The 21,282-nt window shown below is 35.1% G+C and overlaps 1 protein-coding gene across 2 annotated transcripts in view; it reads right to left on the bottom strand.

Moving 5' to 3' along the window:
- Positions 1–948: 948 nt before the first annotated feature.
- LOC149082635 (uncharacterized) overlaps positions 949–21,282 on the bottom strand; it is a 74,597-nt gene continuing 54,263 nt past the window's right edge. For both annotated transcript variants that reach the window (XM_089235902.1, XM_089235901.1), the window contains 3 exons: positions 15,363–15,837; positions 8,162–8,272; positions 949–3,253 (listed from right to left, as the gene is read on the bottom strand). In XM_089235902.1, the coding sequence (XP_089092028.1) occupies positions 3,042–3,253; positions 8,162–8,272; positions 15,363–15,837 (798 nt within the window). In that variant the 3' untranslated portion in view covers positions 949–3,041. The remainder of the gene's footprint in view (positions 3,254–8,161; positions 8,273–15,362; positions 15,838–21,282) is intronic.

The following is a 21,282-nucleotide window of genomic DNA, read 5'->3' on the forward strand; positions in this document are numbered from 1 at the left end:
CCGAAGTTGGTGCGTGGTAAAGTTGTATTGGACTGCAGCCTGGCAGTTGAGAAACACTGTGTTATACAGTACAATAGAATGAAAAAATAACCTATAAATTATTTAAGAGGGGAATAATAATAGCATTGCTAATTTTCAGCAATATGCATTAAGCACCAAATGTTTTTGGTAAAAAATCAAACTCCTTTCGCAGCAGGTTTCCAAAAGTAGAATGCAGTAACAATACCCCAAATATAAAAGGTGCTCAACCTTTTGGAAAGTACTGGCCATTTCATTGGTATGAAAGCATGACATCGGTCACTTAAGTGATCTGGAAAAAATGCTGCGGTCCACTTAAATGCTCTGGAACTGTGCTGCAGGTAACCTGTAAATTATGCCACAGAGTACATAAGTTATCTGAGAATGGGCCACCTAAGCAATGTAGAACTGCACCGCAAGCCAGTTAAGTGATCTGGAAATGTGTCATGGGCCACTTAAGTGATGTGGAACTGCACTGCGGGGCACAAGTGATCTAGTAATGTGTTATTTAATTCCTTTTTACCGAATTGAGAAAAAGTCACAGGCCACATCAGATGACTCCAAGGGCCACATTTGACTTGTGGGCCATGGGTTGAACATGTATGCTCTATAACGATAATTGCCTACACTAAACAATATTACTCTCAGGTTTTGATGCACTTTTTTTTATAGTATTAGCATATTCCATCTAAAAATTATACGTTTCTCCTGTTCCTTGAATATCGCTCCGCATTTGCCTCACTATATATATATATATTTGGAGTATCTATTCATAAAAATTCATACTAGAGTAGTTTTTTGCTTATCTGACATTCTTTTATATGATATAAAGAAAAAAAACAGCAATAAGTTGCAAGAGAAAAAAAACACTCGTCATGGTTCGCCAAGAATCAAACGATGATGAGAATTTAAAAAAAATTCACATTAAATGTATAAAAAAATTTATTTTTGCCTCATTTTACCAAACTTCTGAGTCATAAAATAAAATTGTACAAAAATTAATACAAAAACCCTCTCAGCAATTTTACAAACAGTAAAACAAAATAGCAAACACACTGATAGATTAAACAAAAAAAAGGGAATCATTAGGACATGATCGATGGCCAATACACAATGAAGAATACAGCCATTTTACTTATCTCACTCTGTTAAGCTTGGATTTTTTTTTTCCTTCAATTAAGACGAACATCTAAGGTACTAAATTTGTCATTAATCCATTATTTGTCATTAATGACTGAACTTGAATATCAAAACCAGGAAAACTTCCAATTTCAGCATTTGGATAGGTGTGTAACAGCAATATGCCATAGAGAGAAAGAGAGCACAAAAGTATTGTGCTTTAGAAAAAATATTAGGGCACAATTAATCAAAGAACAGTAGAAAAAAAAACCAGTTGAATTATATATAACCTAGACCATATATACAGGATTAACTAAAGCAATATACATGTATTATAACACAGAAAATAATTTCTCTCTGTAATCAAAGCCTCTTGGAAAAACAAGATGAATATGTACAATATTGTTGTACAGGGGTCTTCAATCTTTGAGACACTGGGGGCGAAAAATATTTTTCCGTGAACCCTGGGGACCCAAAAAGTCAAACTGCAGTACCTAGATTCCCACAGTAGCTTCTTAATAGGAGAGGGGATATATTTATTGGATAAATTTATTCTGAGATTTATCAAATATAGATTTTCAACAATCCTGAAATATTTTTTAAATAAGAATTTCCATCGATTCTAGAAATATTTTTATTTGTTTGGAAATATTTATCATTTGTTCTCTGTAAATATTAATTCATCAATTCTGAAAATACTTTTCATTATTTTGAAAATATTTTAATAATTAATAGAACTATTTTTCATTAATTAATAAATTTTTGTATGAATTGCAAAATAATTGTTTGCCCACCAATTCTGAAATTATTTTTTATATTTTAAAAATATATATATTTTATATAATTTTTAATATATATTTTATATAATTTTTAAAATGTATTTTAAAAATATTTTAATAATTATGAAATTATTTCACTCAATTATTCGTGAAATTTTTTTCTAAAAGTAATTCTGAAATGACTCCTTTCACCAATTCTGGAATACGTATATTTATTTCAGGATTTCTATAAATTCTGTGACTATAGACACAGAAAGAAACTTCAAGAGGCAACTAAAAAAGAATAGCTTGTACCCCTGGGTACAGCATATAAACCACCACTGAAAACATTAAATAAAATTTTTCCACCTCTACTCAGAAGAAAGAAAAACAAAAAGTTTGAGATTTAATTAATTATACACAGGTACCATCAACATAGCAAACGGGGTATGGCATATTACTGGCAAACCATTGATCCTAGAGGTATAATTCCAATTAGAAAAAGTTTCCAAATAACGTGTAGTACTCAGGTATGCCATTCATGTCAAAATTAATTTTTTAAACAGTGTCCATGTGCCCCAAAGCCCAGTTAGAAAGTTATTGCACTGTCTCTCCTGATGCCAACAAAAAAAATTCCATGTTTCCAATTACACTTAGATATATGAATCCGAAAAACGGAGGAAATGCGGTCAAAATGGTTTTTCTACATTTAGGGCTGTTTTTTTTTCTTAACTTTCCTCCATTTTTTAAAATTCAAATATCTCAGTAAATATTGCACTTAAAAACATAAGGTTTTTGCATCGGGGAGACAGGGCAACAACTTTCTAATTGGGTTTTAGGGCACACAAGGAACTGTATAAAAAGTTATAATATTATAAGTTATATTATTATCCGTCATCATTTTTATTTTAATAACTATACAACCCCTTGAAACATGAATGACCTCTGAGTTATTTGGATACTTTTTCTAACTGGAAGTATACCTCTAGGATCAACGGTTTGCCAGTAAAATGTTGTACCCCTTCAAGTTTGCTATGCACCCTGTATATCAATACAACATCCATACAAAATAATTTTAATATACCAATCCTTCTCTGAAGATGTGAATGCTTTCAATCAATACAAACAAAACCTACACTATGATCTTCAGATCAAATATACAATCAACAAGATAAAAATATCATAATTATTGTGGACGCAATAAAAGAGAAGTAGAATCAATAGAGAGCCAAATGATATTGATAGACATGCAATTAAAAAAAGGATGCGTGCAAGTGTTAAAATTAACGAGCTTCCTTTGTTATTGTCAGGATTGTCAATGACATTCTCGTCATCATTTTCATTGTTCCCTTGTTCAACTGCGGAGAAAAAAAATTAAATTTCGATTAAACCGAGCCCCCTTTTACCATTTTTTTCTAAATAGTGACTTCTATATTAATTTCATTATATTTTCTTTAATGTGTATTAGAAAATAATTCGAAAAGTTATTTACGACACCATGAAAATAAGTATGTTATAAACCATTACTGGGTTACTCTTAGTCTTTTTAAAAACTAAAATTATGTAAAAAATAGTTTTTAAACTACTGCAACAGATGGCAGAGCTTATTCACATCAAAATTGCAGTATTAATGTTTTAAAATAAATTTTCCTTTATGAGGTGTTTGAATATACATTGAAGACGCCAAAATATCGGAGACACCATTCAGCATTGGCTCTGTCCTGTCTTTAGCTTTAGTCACATTAAACTATTCTTCTAGTAGAGATTTGACGAGTCAACATCATTCTCAGGAAACATTAGCCTAAAAATTTTCATTTCACAACATAAAAATGTTAGGGAGGATGGATTCGTCAGAAATCCTGGAGGGGAATGTGTATGAGGTGCATGTAAGGTTAGGTAGAGTTTAAAGTGGCACATATCAGTTACATTACACAACACCAACACACACAAATAACATCATGAAGCAAGAAACCGCTGCATTCTGACAAATAGCAAAAAGGTGGTATGTAGGAAAATGATATGTTGACAGATATATGATAATAACAGTACTAATATATTCACAAGCTTGCCGACAACACCACCACGAAGCTTTGCATTTCTAGCACACTTAAGGCCCGTTTACACGAGGCAAGCGCTTTAGCTGGTAACTTAATTTCAACTTACCGATTCTTCTTGAAACCGTCCACACGATAAGTGGTAAGTAGGCGCTCATTGGATAATTTTTACGGAGGTGAGCGCAGTTAGCGCATGCGCGCTTCAGTCTACTCAAATCCACGGAGAGAGACAAACGCGCGGGAGAATACTAGTAATAATTTTTTATTTATCTGGCATTCAGAGAGGTGCTTTTTTTAAAGCTGGTGGGTGAAGATGATCAGGTAGAACTTACGATTACTGTGATCAGAGCCACATTATATGATATATTTTTTAAAGAATATAAATTTATTCATTTTCACTTACTCAAGGGGGGTATAGTTATATGATATACATTGAGGACGATGTATATTCTGACTCTAATTGAAGAAACGGTTGATAATATTTAAGTTCATTTAATTTTAAAAAACTATTTACATAGGTTAGCAATATTAATTCCAAATAATAAAAAATGAGAAACTCTTTTCTCACTTGCGCGAGAGCAACACACTGAGCAAGAAGTAGGTCAGGCAAGGGAAACAGTTCGCTTGTCCCCTTTTTTCGCCTCTGCCACCCACGCAAGGGGGCGAGAGATGACGCCACAGGGGAAAAAAGAACACGCAACATATTATAAACTTAAGTAAGTCATCGAGAAGAAATATAAGATTTCTCTATTTCTCCTCTAAGTTGTAAATACCGATTATATGATATTTTAATCGATGTTAAAGAGGAGATAATTATGAATTATGGAAGCCGAAAATACGGGAGAAGATTCTTGGCATTCGTAGGAAATTCTAAGGGTTAAAAATTAAATAATAAAAATTCATTAAACAAAAATTATTTCCAAATTTTCGAAATCATTAATATTTTTTAATTTGATCTATAGAGATGATATCTTTATGTTAAATATTTGATCTCGTATTTTTACAACAGATGGCAGCAAATTCGTTCTGGACGAGAGAAATATTCGAAACACCCCTCTCCAGTTTTTAATATATAAATCCTCCCCACCAGATAAAAAAAATTGAAGATTCAAAAATATATAACTCCTGACATCACGTCGACACCATAGCTTTTCCCAACATCGAATAATTTTTAACTTGTTTGTTAAGGTAATTTTCATTTCTATAGTTCAACAAACATTCATGGCGAAGATATTTTTCAATAAACTTGAAGATTGTGTCCTCTGGCCACCTCACCATCCAATATTTCGGCGGAATTCTAGCGAAACTTCAGGAGACGACGGAGTATGAACAGGTTCACGCTTGAGATCAAAATAAACCCCTCCGTGAGAGAGCAAAAAGACCCCTCCAGAGCGGCTGGTCACGCCCACTGGCGCATGCGCATAGGTCTACTTAACCGGAAAAAATAGAACCGTTCTTATCTGACTTACCAACTAAATCACTTCTGCACTTGCGCACTTGTCAACTAAAGCCGTTTAAACGGCCCTTATCGTCTGCATACATCGTATCGTACTTGGCAACTAAAAATTAAGTTACCAACTAAAGCGCTTGCCTCGTGTAAACGGGCCTTTAATCTTTCATTTTGAATGAATATAGGCTTCTACCGTGTTTCCCCGAAAATAAGACCTACTCCAAAAATAAGTCCTAGCATGATTTTTCAGGCTGCTCCTAATATAAGCCCTACTCCGAAAATAAGCCCTAGTTAAAATCATCAATGAGAAGCATTTAGTATGTTGTTGCAACAAATGGTGGATATTTAAACTATGTATAAAATACTAATGGTTTTATTATTATTTATTATCAAGTAAAAATATAAATAAATGATATCATTGTAATTTACACTTGAAATAAGTTATAATATAAACAAAAATTAAATTTTCATTAACACCCAAGCAGGCCTCTTTGAACGAGAGGTGAATGCCTATGTAAACAGATAAATTTGAGACTGACTTTTATCAGAGAACAAAGAAAATTACCACTTACAGCATTTCTCATGATAAATAAAAAAAATCAACTTATGGCCGGTATTACACTATAAAAGTTTTAAAGAGTTATTTTATAAAACTTAGAAATGTAACAAATAAGTTTGTTGATTATAATCGAGCAAATGAAAAACAACCAATAAATCTGATCAATTACAAGTTTTGTAAAAGAACTTTTCTAAAACTTTTATAGTGCAATCCCGGCCTATGACATATTCCGGCTACCCAATGAATACTGTTGTCATAAGCCAGGATTATACTATGAAAGTTCTGTAAAAGCTCTGATAAAACTTGACAAATGCAACCAATCAGATTATTGGTTGTTTTTTAAAGTTTTGTAAAAGATATTTTATGAAACTTTTAAAGTGCAATCCCGGTTATAAATAAACAACTGGTACAATTTGATGTGCTGAAGACTAAATGAAGTGACAAGTGTTTCCGGCTGGCATAAACACATTGCCTCATTTGGTCCTGAAAATCTAAACTGAACTTTCTGTTCACTTTAAACAATGACACTCAAAAGGCATGTTTTATGAAGTTACAATTTTTTGTTGATTTTTGTGTAACCATCATTCAAAAAAATAGTCTGTTACATTATGTTGATATGTGTGAAATTAATTAATTACAACAGTCACAGACATGTTTCTCACACTATCAATGTTACTAATGGACTTGAACTCTGAGATGGGGGGGGGGGTCAAATGTCTCTAATATTTTGGTCACCCAAGAGAGTATATGCTTTAGTTTCTCTCCCATCAAATCTATTTTATCCTATTACAGTCAGACCTGCGATCTTCTCAGAAAACTCTTAACATCTTGTAAACTCAAAAATTTTAGATTCAGTAAAAGTTCCGGAAGCAGAACGTGAATAATATATAAAACCAATATTCTAAGTATATGGTCTCATTTAAAATTCCTTTTGGGAATAAAGAAAGAATATTATGAAGAAATATTCAAATAAAGGATAAAAATTCTGTATTCAAATGCAATTTTGATCTGTTTAAAAATATATATGTATCACATTTAACAAGCTGCAAACATCATTTAACATGTCAATATATTTTACTCGATATCAAGTTTCATTCACAGACTTTTTTTGTTAAAAAACCAACAACAAATACCACAACTGAATTTTTTATAAAAAAAAAATTATACTGTATTCTCCTACATTAGCTAGCATAATGAAAAAATCTTGGGGGAGAGGATACCCGACTTCTTTAATGTGCTTAGTCTTTACCCAGCATGGTGAGAAAAGCGAGGTTTACGTAAGGCAACTGAATGGCCGGAACATGGATACGAATTATTGAATAATAGAAAATAAGAGGAGAGAAACGTATTGGTTTTCACTTTTTACATTTGATTAAAAAAATTGAAATTTAAAATTTAATAAATAAATTCTCAATTACTTATTGCACTCATTTAATATGTGAAAAAAAAAAAACACTTTTAGGGGGGCCTCTTAAGTGCTCTAAAACTGTGCCACACGTCACTCAAAGGATCTCTAAATGTGCCAAGGATCGTTTAAATGTTCTGGAACTGTGTCGCGGGTTACTTAAGTGATCTTTGAATGCACTGGCCTACTTCAGTGATCTGAAAATGTGCCACAGGCCACTTTAGCGATTTGTAAATGTGCCGCTTAATTCATTTTTACGAAATTAGGTTTGGGGGCAAGCCACATCAGATAACCTTCAGGGCCACATTTGGTCCGCGGGTCAAGGGTTTACCATATATGGCTTAAAGGGTGGATCGCAATGAATTTCTTAAAGAGAAATTGAGTTTTTACCATTCAAATAGCATTGAAATTAACAGAAATTGATTATAATATATTAAGGTATTTTCTTTCAAAATTTCAGTTTAAAAAAAAAAAAAATTTGTCTGGCGGGGGGAGGCACACTAGCCCCCTATGCCACCCCTCCCGCATACGTTTCTGATCCCACCAATATGCGTTAGGAGGTAAGGGGCAGTGGTGACGAAATTTTGCTGACAAGGGGGGAGGGGGTCAAAAATGACTAGTTGGTGTACCTAGATTTATTTATTTTTTTTAAGCATGCCAGTTAATAGGGGAGAAAATACAGTATAATTTTTTTGTCATAACAATGACATAATTTACTAGCATTTATATATATATATAGAGAGAGAGAGAGAGACTGGTTTCTTTTTTTTTTTCATCAAAGGTAATTTTATCTATTACTTTTAGGCTTGCTGCTCTTCTGTGACAGGTGTCTCAAAGTTCGGGATGCGTATGGGTACTGCAGCAATTTATTGACACTTGGGTTTAAAGCTGTAAACCGGAAAGAAGCTCCTATGATGGGAAAAAAGTTCTTAATATTTTGCATAGTAAATAATTTTAATGTACAGTAGAGTCTGGACAATCCGAGGGACCAAGACCACCTCGGATTATCTTAAAACTTGAATTATCTGAAAAACAATAAAAAAATGCTTTAAATGCTGGTCTTACTTTAAAAAAAAAAAAAAAAAAGACAAGCAAAAGCAGTACTAGCACATACTTACTTTATTTTTATTCTTGAATAAGATATAAATGTCATATGATGTATTTGAAAAAATGAAGAATGTGAAAGGGGCATGAAGATTAGAGAGTGATTGAGAAAAGTTAGGGATGGGATTGATGGGGAGACACTGACAGCTTTCTTTCTTTCAAGCTGAACACAACTCCAGTCTATTGCCATGGGCAATTTACTACTGGTAGGTGTAAGTCTGTGTACCTAACAGTTTGAGTACATATACAGTGTTGAATTTTTTGTGATGCCATCTATATTTCAAATTGTGAGTGAAGTGTAGCAACTGAATATTTGTACCATTGTAGGCCTGTTGCTCTCTGCCGATGTGAGACTTTTTAACTGGGAGATCTGCTCGCATTCGTGCCTCAAAATTGGGAACCATAGAAAACAAACTTCAGCCGACCACCACCACCATAGCGGAAGTAAGGTTCGAACCCGGATCCTCGTGATGCAAGTCCGTCAGTTTGATCACTCGACCACCACAGTAGCATAGGTTTCGGCTGCCTTTCTAATGACTTCAAGTAAGATACTTGAAACTAGCTAATCCAATCGATTCTCACAGACTTCAGACATCTAGAAATCATAAGGAACGTGTAACTTGCATTTCCCAGCATGTTGGTGTACCTAGCCTTTTGTTTAACATGCTGGTTAATGGGGAGAAAATACAGTATAATTTTTTTTTTGTCATAACAATTAAATAATTTACCAGCATATATATATATATAGAGAGAGAGAGAGAGACTGGTTTTTCTTTTTTTTCATCAAAAGTAATTTTATCTCTTACTTTTCGGCTTGCTGCTCTGTTGCAACAGATGTCTGACACTTCAGAATATGTGTGGGTGCTGCACAGGATTTAAGCTGGATAAAAAATTTCTTTAGCAAAAAAGCGAAAATAGGGAGAAAAGCTTTAGCAAAATGCTACAATGCTAATGTAATGATTGATAATCGGATGTCTAATCGTTTCGTACCTCCTGTATGCATTTTTGCAAAAGTGGCTACTACTTCTTTTGCATTCTATGATTTTCTTTTGCATTTTGCGAAAAATGTAACCGTAGCTCAAACCTTGGTGCTGCAGCAATTTAATGGCACTTTGGTTGAAGGACAGTATCATCATAATGCCCCACACCCAAACTTTCAAGTCTATCTCTGCCTATGCTCTCAGTAAAAAATATATTTATGGTGATTTTATTTTTGGTTTTTTTTTTTTGAAAAAAAAAATTATATGACCTATTGAAACAATTTTCCAACTCTTCAATATACTCTTTATTTTTCCTTTGAGAAAATTGGAAAAAAGTAATTACCCCTTTTGAAATGTTTATTAACTTGCCAACATTCGCACCAGGCACAAGAAAGCGAGGTTGCTTTGAATTATAGCAATGAAGAAATCCCCTTTTGAAACAAGTGAAACGTATCATCCCCCAGAGTAACTAAGTCAAAAATGATTGATCCTTCAAAGTGTGTTTTCTTTCAAAGTGCACGATATTATGCCGATAATATAGGCATAACTCTTTTTTTCAAAGGAGGGCCCTACACAAAAATAAAATGCAATAAAAAGAGGAAGTTTTTGTGAAGCTAGAAGTATTTTTTTGTTTAGTCCACACCTATGTGAAGATCCCTTGGGGTGATAGTACAAGTACAAGCTTTGAAAAAAGTAAAACTGCGATTAGCTCATTAAATATTTTTAGAATTTGATTTATTTCTGTACTATTTACGGTCATATTCATCAACAGAGTTTAACCTGTGATTGCAGTTAAACTGTCTGTGAATACGGCTGTTGAGGAGCTATCTCAGTCATAATTATTATGCGAAAGCGTAACTTAGAAACATGCATAGTTACCTACCAAGTACCTAACTGTACACGAAAAATTCAACTTTGAGATCACAATGATGCTCATAGTAAAAAAGAAATATCGCAACGATTTTTCAACAGAACTTCAAAAATTTTTTCACAAAAAACATTGTAATCACTTTTTTACGATTTATTGATAGTTTCAAAGTTATGAAGTAAAAACAATCAACATTGGATTCTTAACCAGGAAAATTCCGCATCTTGACTTCAAATAAATCAATTTTAAACTCATTTATAATTTTTTTTATTGGGTGAACTTAGGTGTAAATTAAAGCAGGCATTTTTGCAGAGTATACAAGTCTTTACAGAATTGAAAAATGATGGCTTTTTACTGGGATATGGGGGAAAATATCACTCAAGACGAAACATGCTCGGCGGCCATCTTTGATCCGTCATTTAGCTTGGAAGCACATGAGAAATTAGGGGACTTTTCAGGATCTGTTCTACACCTATCCAGGAGATAATCCTGAAAATTTCAACTAATTAAAAATTTGTGTCATACCGACCCTGTTTTTAGCCTGAATTTACTGTCTCTGTTTTGGACTAGCTTGGGCAGTTGGACAGAGGGAATTCCAAAATGGGGCTGCTGCTTTATTGCGATTGCTATGCATGGAAAGCAATGCCAGGTTTTGTGTGCCACACGTTCCAAAAAATAAAAAAAGTGCTCAGCTTCAAAAAGAATTTGAAGAGTGAGGCACATGAGGGGAAAGAGCATTCATGAAATACCATTGCAGTATCATCCCTGTTCAGTAAAACACATGGGGGCTAAAGAAAGATAAGCAGATACTTGCCATTTTCGAATAGAAATGGTGGGCAAGATCTGTATTGAGAAAATCTTGTCTTTGCAGACCAGTACAGCAGCCAAAAGTAGCTGAGTTTTTTGGAAAACATAGCTTTTATTGGCATGTTTTTCGGGAGTAAAAAATAAATTAAGATACACATTTTGAATTTAAAAAAAAAAAAATCATACAAGATATAACGAAGACTGGATTTTGTGAAGATATTTATTATTTGAGATGTTAATTTTTTAAGGTAGGAAAAAACTCATCTCTGCCTCTACCGGGAGTCGAACCCGGGTCCCTCGATTGCCGGACGAGTGCTCTGACCACTAAGCTACAGAGGAGATAAAGATTTTCCTTCGCTAGAGCGTATATATGCCGAACGGAACCGTGCAATGGACGGTGAAACCGATCAGCTAATAGCTCATGGATGACGAGCCACCAGAGGGGTATATATATGACATGAATGTCGCTCTCTTTCGTTCGCCATATATACGCTCTAGCGAAGGAAAATCTCTATCTCCTCTGTAGCTTAGTGGTCAGAGCACTCGTCCGGCAATCGAGGGACCCGGGTTCGACTCCCGGTAGAGGCAGAGATGAGTTTTTTCCTTCCTTAAAAAATTAACATCTCAAATAATAAATATCTTCACAAAATCCAGTCTTCGTTATATCTTGTATTAACAAGTGGAGAGCGACATTCATGTCATAAAAAAAATCATGTTTGAAAGGCACTTTATATAAGAAACTATCTATTAGCAAAATTTGAATGGTGATGCTGAGCAATACCAATTCAAATCATTGGATGTTGCTTGATCAACATGAGTACCTGTAAACCAGGTCAAAGAGCATTTGTGTTTCATATTAGCACATTTTGCGATTGTAGCTTATGAAGTCAAAATAGCTCATAATTCAACATATGAACAAGAAATAAACTGTTTGAAGACATTGGTAAACATAACGAAGACAGGCAAAGAAATTTCTGGCAATAAACATATTATTGATCACAATTTGTCATCTGACGTTGAAATGGAATCTGATCAAGACGATATTGATTCATTGAAAACTTGTCCCCACCCCATTCTTCTGTGAATATTTAAGCACTGATTAATGTTTTCAAAATTTTATAGTTCCTACATTCATTAACCCATTGAAATAATTACTGATTTTCTACACACTTTTCTCAAAAATTAAACAAGCTTCTAAGGCCTTGCATGAGTATGAGTGCTAGTGTCCATTACGTTAACTCGAGTTCTTGTATATCAATGTTACTACTACTAAACTATGCATGCACCTCATCCATATGCCTCTGCGGAACTTCTAACGAATTGGTACAAGTCGGAATGTGAGTGTATGCATTGTGAACCTAATATACCTTATTAATTTACACATGATTTTATCAAGTACCCAAAAGCTATCTTTTATTCGATCTGGAGCATTAGCACAAAATTCTATTCTCTCTAAAACCTAATCACACTACTCAGGTATGAGTACGTGGCAGCTAATAGTGCAACTGCAACTCATTCACGGGGGGGGGGGGAGTCAAAAAAGGCCAAAGAGGTATTTGAAGCATAAAAAGAAAGATGCTGAAATAAGTACACAGGGTGATTCAGAAAACATTGAAAACACTTTAAGAAGTGTAGTACGCACCAATACAAACAATTGTCAAAGAATGCATCGCCTAACATGAAATACTAGCGCGTTTCAAAATGGCCGCTCCACAAACGTTAAAACGACATTCCTCTTAAAATTTATCTGAAGAAAAAGAACACCATGCACACAAATGTAACCTGGAGAATAAAAACTATATGCAAATCTGTATCACAGTGAATAAAAGGCATGGACTCAGTATTACTAAAGTGCGCAATTATCCCTTACGTTACAACTGTTAGAACGGTTGCACGCTGGAATAACTTCACAGGGCTGGTGCCCGCACCTTTTGTTCACTGTGATGCAGATTTACATGCAGTTCCTTCTTGCTCCCCAGGTTACACTTGCATGCATGTTCTTTTTCTCTTGATAAATTTCAACAGGAATGCTGTTTGCTGTTTTAACGTTTTCGGAACGGCCGTTTTGAAACGTGCTAGCACGTTTGCATTTCATGAATTCTTTGATGACCATTGTTTGTATTGATGTGTACTATCACCTCTGAAAGTTTTTCCCATCCTTTCTGAATCACCATGTATTGCAATTTTCTGTCTATAGAATCCACAGGTTATCTACATTTGAAAATTTTCTAAATATGTATTATCTTCCAAGATGAGGCATCAATCAATCATTTAATAAAAAATAAAGTATGGAATCCGAGTTTTGATGACAGAGAAGTACGATATGGTATGCAGACTATTTAAATATACAGTGAAACTTCAGTTAATGAGCAATTCCGTTAACTAGCAATTCACATAACAAGCAAAAATTTCAAACAAATTTTGAGTCAGTTAATGAGCAATGATTCACATTACCAGCAAAAATTGTGTTTTGTTTATTTATTTTCACGTTATCACAACTGAGCCTATTATTTTTCCCTCTCCTCCACATGTGTGCCGTGGAATTTTGAGTAATATTCTCTCCTACAGTCTCCGGTCAGCATGCTTCACTCAAAAAATTAACACATGTGCAAGCATGACTGTTTACATTGTGAAACTAGAAGTAGTATTATAGCCACACATATGTGCAGGTTTTTTTTTTTAATTCTGTGTAAAGAAAACTGTTGGCTAATTCGGTTATTGAACACAACTTTAAGGGCTATCACATGAACTGGAACCACCATTTGTCAAAGGGGTCGAGTCCTTGGGGGAAGACATAGGACTGAAGGTGAATGAGAACAGCATTCAAAAACATGGAGGAACTCTTGTGGAGATCTCTTTTGCCTGCAACCATAAGAGTTTATGAACAATATCTTATTTGAGGAAGAGAGAAGTCCCTGACTTCAAATGAGATTAAAGAAATGTAGAGAATGTGGGAATCTGTGCCAAATTTGATAGAAAAGAAGAACCGATCAAATAAAGCTGTAGCAAAACGAGCAATAAGTCTGTCCAATGACAATTTATTTATACCATATTCTTGGCCCTGTAAGCCTATAAAAGAGAATGCGGTTGAACGAGACATGGATATTGTTTGATACTGTACAAAAAACTAGTGATAGTGGGGGAATTGGAGCTGGGGAGTTTGTTCCATTCACCAATGGTATGAGGAAAGGTGGTGTATTTAAAACAGTCAGTAGAAGCAAAAATATGTTTTATATTAAGAGAATGGTCGAGTCTTCTGGAAACGCAATCCATTTCTGTAAAATTCTAAAAATGTGGCAAAAGCAAATGTTATTGGAATTGTATAATTTATTGTATTATTGTGTTATATTTATTGATTGAAGCCTTGAAGCCGTTTTTTTCTGTGATTTTTAAAAATGAATAATTGTGGAACGCATTATCCGAGCTGTCATTATTTTCTATGGGAAAGTTTGATTAGAAAAGCAAGCGATTCTCGGATGAGTACGTTGGCGGAACAAAAATTAAGCTCATTAACCGAAGTTCCATTGCATATGCTCACCCAGACATGCTCCAAAGGCCCTCGGGTGTATATAGGACAACCCCTCCCCCCCAAGAAAATATTTGGTTCTATAACTTTTGACAGTAAATATGTAAATTAGTAGGCTAGTACTTTCAACCAGGTGAAAAGCATAAGGTCATCATTTCGCCCGAGGAGCCAAGATGCTTTTGAGAAGTAAAGATGGAAAGTACATCATAATCTCATATCAGAAATACTGCTGTAAGCCATGTTCTATTAAATGTACCAGACACAACGATCAATGCTTTGACCATAGAGGGAATGTGTGACGATGTTCCTCGTTTAGCAATGAAAATTAAGATGCCATGATTGGCAACAAGCTTTTCAATTTAATTCATTTGGACTCTTAAAACCAGATTTTACAGATTTTAATGAAATAATGAGATAATAGTAGGGGAAATAATATAAAATTTGATAGCTTATCACACACAGTTTGTCATTTTTATTGTTATGTAGTATTGTTGCTGCTATTTCTTTCTTTCTTTTTTTTTCTTTTTTTTTGAAATATTGAATCGACCAATGTTTTTAAAATTATATGATGGCTTTTTAAGAACTTTTTGTATTTTCATCTTGTGCATTACCTAATGAGCCCGGATTCAATACGTATCTGATGCAAATGCTTTTGGAATAAGTTTTTTTTTTCAAGAAAAATGTCCTTTCAAGGAAAAAAAACTTTAGACATACCTTGGGCATTTTGATCAACTGATGAAGAACTGGGCTTTCCTCCATCTTGGATGCATTTCTCAGTGCTGGAAACATTAGACTTATTGGTTTTTTCACTAGCATCATCCGAAGCATCGTTGAATGAAATGTTCATCTTGTTGACTTTTGATTTCGCACTTGAAGCTTCATCACATGATGGTTCGTCCTTTTTGTTCAATAGATTCTTTGAAAAATCATTTTTCCAAGGCACCTTGTTAATCAGTTCCTCAACGGTGCTTCCTTCTCGTGGTATTTCAAATTTGTATGAATGCCTTTCATGGTTAAGTTCACTAGACATAGTTGATTTTAGCTTCTTAGAACACACATCCTCTCGGTGTTCATAAATACATGGAAGCATTGAAGAAGTCGAGGATGAATCAGCTTGGTTTAGGGTGACTTTGTTCAAGTCTTGAGATAATTCAGCAAGACTCATCACTTTAGTTTGGCTGACTTTTACCTGCAACAACACAAAATAAACAGATATCTTAAAATAATAACTGGCATGAATAAATCTGGAGCATTAAATAACAGAATCAGAAATCACTCAATTTTTCTGATCTAGCACAGATAAAACTCATATTATCATACAGTTCTTTTTATGAAAAAAATATAAGATAATCCTGCTCCGAATTAAAGTATCTTATTAGCTCTAACAAGGAAAGGGTCCAAAAGGTGTCATAGTCAAAGAATTATGACAAAATTCAAGTACATTCATCTCACCCAGAAACACACACACAAAAACAAAATATTAACAGCAGAAAGCAATTATGGAATGATACCTCAGTTTTCGTCGATAATCTGTTCTAAAACAATTGGTGAAATCAAAAACCGACGAAAACTAAGACAGTTATTTCCATATGAATCAATGTAAATCCCATTACAGTAGAACATCAGTTATCCGAACATCAATTTTCAGAACAACTCAGTCAACCTAACTCATTTTCAGTTTTCTATAGTCAATGATGCTCAACAGTTGGTATTTTCTTGGAACTTTAGAATCCTCTTATCTCCCAACTCGATAGATTCATTCTATTGTACAATAATCCACTTCCAAACAATCTATCTTTCTTTAGCTGTAGTTGTGTCAGCACTTTCCGTCTTTCAAGTGCAGAATGGCAACAAAATGAAAATGCATTGTTTTAAACATAGAAAAAAGTGCAAATTGTGAAAAGATTGAAAGCGGGTGATGGTGTGAGGAAACTTGTAGCTGAATATGGACTAGGTGTGGCAACCATCAGTGATTTTAAAAATAAATTACAATAAAATAGAAAATTTTGCAGCAAGTTTGGAAACCGCAGCTAGACTAAGGAAAAAATTCACAATGAAATCAGCAGAGAATGAAAAGCTGGACAAAGCTGTTTACACATTTCGTACGAAAAAGAGCTGATGGTGTTCCGATAAGTGAACCGATGCTTCAGGAGAAAGCTAAACTCTTTAATGAAATGAAAGAAGGTGATAAACATTTTAAAGCAAGCATGGGTTGGTTGTAGCGTTTTAAGTCAAGGCATGGAATTTGTCAACTCAGCATTGAAAGCAAAAAACTGTGAATTCAGAAAATGCAGCCAAATTTGTTAAGGAATTCAAAAAAATTGTCGAAGACAAATGTTTAACAGCACAGATTAAGTTTACAACTGCGATGAGACTGAACTCTACTGGAAAGCTTTTCCATCAAAAACTCTTGTTGGTGGAACTGAATCTACAGCTCCTGGAAGGAATAAAATAAAAGATCGTGTTACAATCCTTGCATGTGCAAATGCGTCTGGGACTCATCGCTTGCCCCTAACTGTGGTAAGGAAAGCCTCAATCCATGTTTAAAAAATGTTAATGTTCGCTCATTACCAGTGAATTATTTGTTGCAGAAAAATGCTTGGATGGATTCTAAGTTGTTTTCTGAATGGTTTCAATGCATATTTGTCCCAGAAGTCAAAACAAGATTAAAAGAAAAGGATTTAGACAAAGCAGTTCTATTAATGGATAATGCACCGGCACACCCAGACTGTTTGATACTCCAAAATGAGGAGATAGTTTGCTTGTTTTTGCCTCCAAACACGACTTCCCTTGTTCAACCACTTGATCAGGATATACTGGAGAGCCTGAAATGCCCGTACAGAAAGCAGTTGCTAAAAAATTGCTGATTGAGGAAGAGAATTCCTCACAGGATATCTTGTGTTTTGCAAAAACACTGAATGTGAAAGACTGCTGTTAAATGGTAGCAGAAGCTTGAAATTCTCTTCCTCTGGTGACTATCTCGCGAAGTTTTAGGAAGTTATGCCCATATTTTCATGGTTTTAACACAACCACTGAAGACGATCAAAATCTTCCAGATTCGAAAGAATGCTTAGATATGCTTCAGAAACTCTTTGTATTCCAGTCCTGTGATCAAAAGGATGTGTCTCAGTGGTTGAAAATTGATAGTAAGGATAAGGTATATAACTTTTTGGATGACGGAGAAATAAGTGCGAAAGTGAATGATCAAGTTGATCAGGATGACTGTGAAAGTGATGAAGATGTACCAACGGCAGCTGTCATAATGCACAGTGAGGCAGAACAGTGTTTCACAAAATATCTTGCGTGGTTAGAATCGCGGCCTAATGATGACCCGCTTCAATTGTTAATGTTTAAACTATTACGGGATGAGGATGCAAAATGTCGTATAAGCTAGTTGAAGCAACTAAAAATAGATTCTTTTTTTTTTTTTTAATGGTTTGACAGCATTATGGTGTTATTTATCATGCACGTATGTATTTGTTTTACCTTTTTATTTTGTCTTTTACCATTTCATTTTTTCTTTTGTGATACACTACTTTTTTTCACTTACTTTTCAGACTAAGTGGGTTAAATTTTATTATTTTAAGGTTTCATTATTTTTATTATTTTAAGGTTTCATTATTTTTATTATTTTAGCTTTGCATTATCGAATTAGTTTCTGGCTCTGTCGCTGACCCATGGCGATACCAGCATTCGCAACTTCCTTCCGGACGGTTGAGGGAGGAGGAGAGCTTTTCTTTAATTGTGGACTCGTGGATTATGTGGACTTATTGGGGAGTAGGTGGCAAGGGGGCACGTCATGCCCTCTCTGCAAAACCGCTCGCAAATGGTGACAATTTTTCGATGATTTCTTTCTTCAACTCGATTGTGTTCATGGTCTTCGTCTTCAAAGGGCTGCTGGCTCTGAAAACTTTCTTAGGTTCCATGGAATTGTTTGGCTAGGCGCGCGTGCAGTGATGCTCATGCAACCAGAAACAACGGCACACTGAGCCAGAGAATGAAAATTAGCAGTGAGGTAAAGTAGGTACATGGATGAAATTCCAGGCAACCCCGATGTGAAAATCAAAATACAAATACAACGCCACAACAGGCAAAATGCCCAACGAAGTGGCTGAGAAAAAGATGCCCATAAAAATATGGATGTCATATATTTCAAAAATACAGCAACCCAATTAAAAATGCAATTAACAAAAATTGTAAACAATATATACACATGATAAAATATTATACAATCCCATAAAGAATACTTATGGATAGCTTCTCGATTTACCCCAACATGTTTATCGTATTTCTTTTTAAACATGTCAATTGTGCTACAATTTGCTACCTCCGGGGGTAAGCTATTCCATTTATTAACAACACTATTAGAGAAAAATTCTCTGCGACACCATAACCTTGCATTGTCCCTCACCAATCGATACTGGTATCCCATTGAAAATTTTGAACACTTCGATCATATCTCCTCGACACCTGCGTTCATCCAATGTAAACATATTCAAAAAATGAAGTCTCTCTTCATAACTCAAGCCCAATGTGCCAATAAAGACACGCGTAGCTCTTCTCTGCACCCCTTCAACCAACTTTAGGAGAACATGAAGAGACCTTTTTGGAAATAAAACAGAGCATTCTATGCGCTTTTTGACCACCGCTGAACAATGTTCAGAAAACCTAGGCCGCTTGTCAATGAGAATTCTCAAATTTGTGACCCTAGTTGCATCTAGGATAGTGACACCATTCAACTCATAAGAGAACTGTAGGTTGTTCGAACCAAAATGAGTGACCATGCGCTTATCAAAGCTAAACATCATGCTCCATTCATTTGCCCATGCTGCAATTCTGTTTAGGTTGGTCTGGAGCAACTCCCTATCGCTTTGATTCCTGATTACCCCCATTAGCTTCACGTCATCTGCGAATTTGCAAATAATCCCATCGATAACCTGATTGAGTTTATCGATAAAAAGTGAAAAAAGTATGGGGCCAAGGACAATTCCTTGAGGAACTCTACTTGTCACGCCTGTCCAACCAGAGAATTCCCCATTCACCATAACTCGTTGCGACCCATCTCTTAACCACGATTCTATCCAATTCAGCAAGTTGCCCCCAATTCCAATCTTGTGTAAATGCTTCAAGAGTTTATTATGTTGGACCTGATTGAATGCCTTCTGGAAATCAAGGTAAACAACATCTACATTTTTGCTCTTACCCAAAGCCTTAGTGACGTGATCATAGAAGCAAAGGAGGTTAGTCACACGTGACTTCCCCTTCCTGAACCCATGCTGATTATCCGACAATACATTATTCTCGTCTATTCACTTCACAAACTGCCTTTTGATGATAATTTCCAAAATTTTCGAGAGGGAGTCAACTCACTGGATGATAATTGGACACAGCTTCTCTACTACCCTTCTTAAATATTGGATAAATATGATAACCTTGTCCTAACCGAACCGCATTTTAGAAAAAGGAGGAAGAGAAAAGAAACAAAAAAACAAATGAAAGTGCTAAAACAGTATAATAGATAAGTTGATAAGAAGCAAGGTACAAAGTACTCTTTCACTCTTACAAGAAAGATACACCATATGAGGAAAAAAATCACTACCAGGGTAACTTTACTAAAAAGTACGAGAAAAAAAATATAGTGTTGCAACACTATATATTTTTTTCTCTTGTTTTAATAAAGCTTTGCGATAATCAGGAGAGAGGAAAGAAGAAACAAAGAGAACTTATTGGAACTTATTACCCTGCCATTTGGATGCAATATTGCATCCTTGATTGTAAAGTGGTTAATAAGCTAGTTTTTTTTTTGCAGTTTGTTGTAGAAGCACATTACAAATTTCCCTATACCTCAGCCCCATTCCCGCTATTGTTATATTTAATAAGAACACCAATTGGCAACTGGTTCTGGTGTAACAGGTAGAACTTTGAATTGGCAATCCGAAGGTTAGAGATTTGATTCCAGCTTGTCACATGTTTAATTTTTTTTTTCTTTTTTTATTATCTCTGATTAATTTTTCTTGACTATTGCCCAATAATTGGGTGATCCATAAATATGGCGAGATGGGATACATCGCGGCCACAGTTCTTACTGTAGGGATTATCTTTAATACTGATCCACATAAGAAATCATAGATACACTACTTCATCTTAACTGTAATTTTATATACAAATACAAATACAAATACAACGCCACAACAGGCAAATTGCCCAACGAGGTGGCTGACTTAAGAACATCATGGATCCCCGAGCCCCTACCTACTACTGCTACACCACACATGAACCCCCCCCCCCCCGCCCGCGGAACCCCCCAACGAATCGGTACATGCGGGAATGTGCGTGTACGTATAGTGCAACCTGACGTAAAGTTTTTTTGTTTTTGTGTAATGCTTGTTATGTGTAGTGCTGTCATCTGCCCCCAGTTTTACTAACTATGAGTGAAGTGTTATGGTTGAATGATTTACCGTTGTAGGACTGTTGCTCTCTGTGGCGAGACTTTTTAACGGGGAGATCGGCTCGCATTTGCGCCTTGAAGTTGGGAACCACAGAAAACCAACTTCAGCCGACCACCACTGTGGGGTTCGAACCCGGATCCTCGCATCACGAGTCCGCCACTATAACCACTCGACCACCACAGCGG

This window comes from Pholcus phalangioides, unplaced genomic scaffold, assembly GCF_987345545.1.
Source record: "Pholcus phalangioides strain wild (caught in Gottingen) unplaced genomic scaffold, Ppha-v1.0 ptg000009l_1, whole genome shotgun sequence".
Classification (NCBI taxonomy): Eukaryota; Metazoa; Arthropoda; class Arachnida; order Araneae; family Pholcidae; genus Pholcus; species Pholcus phalangioides.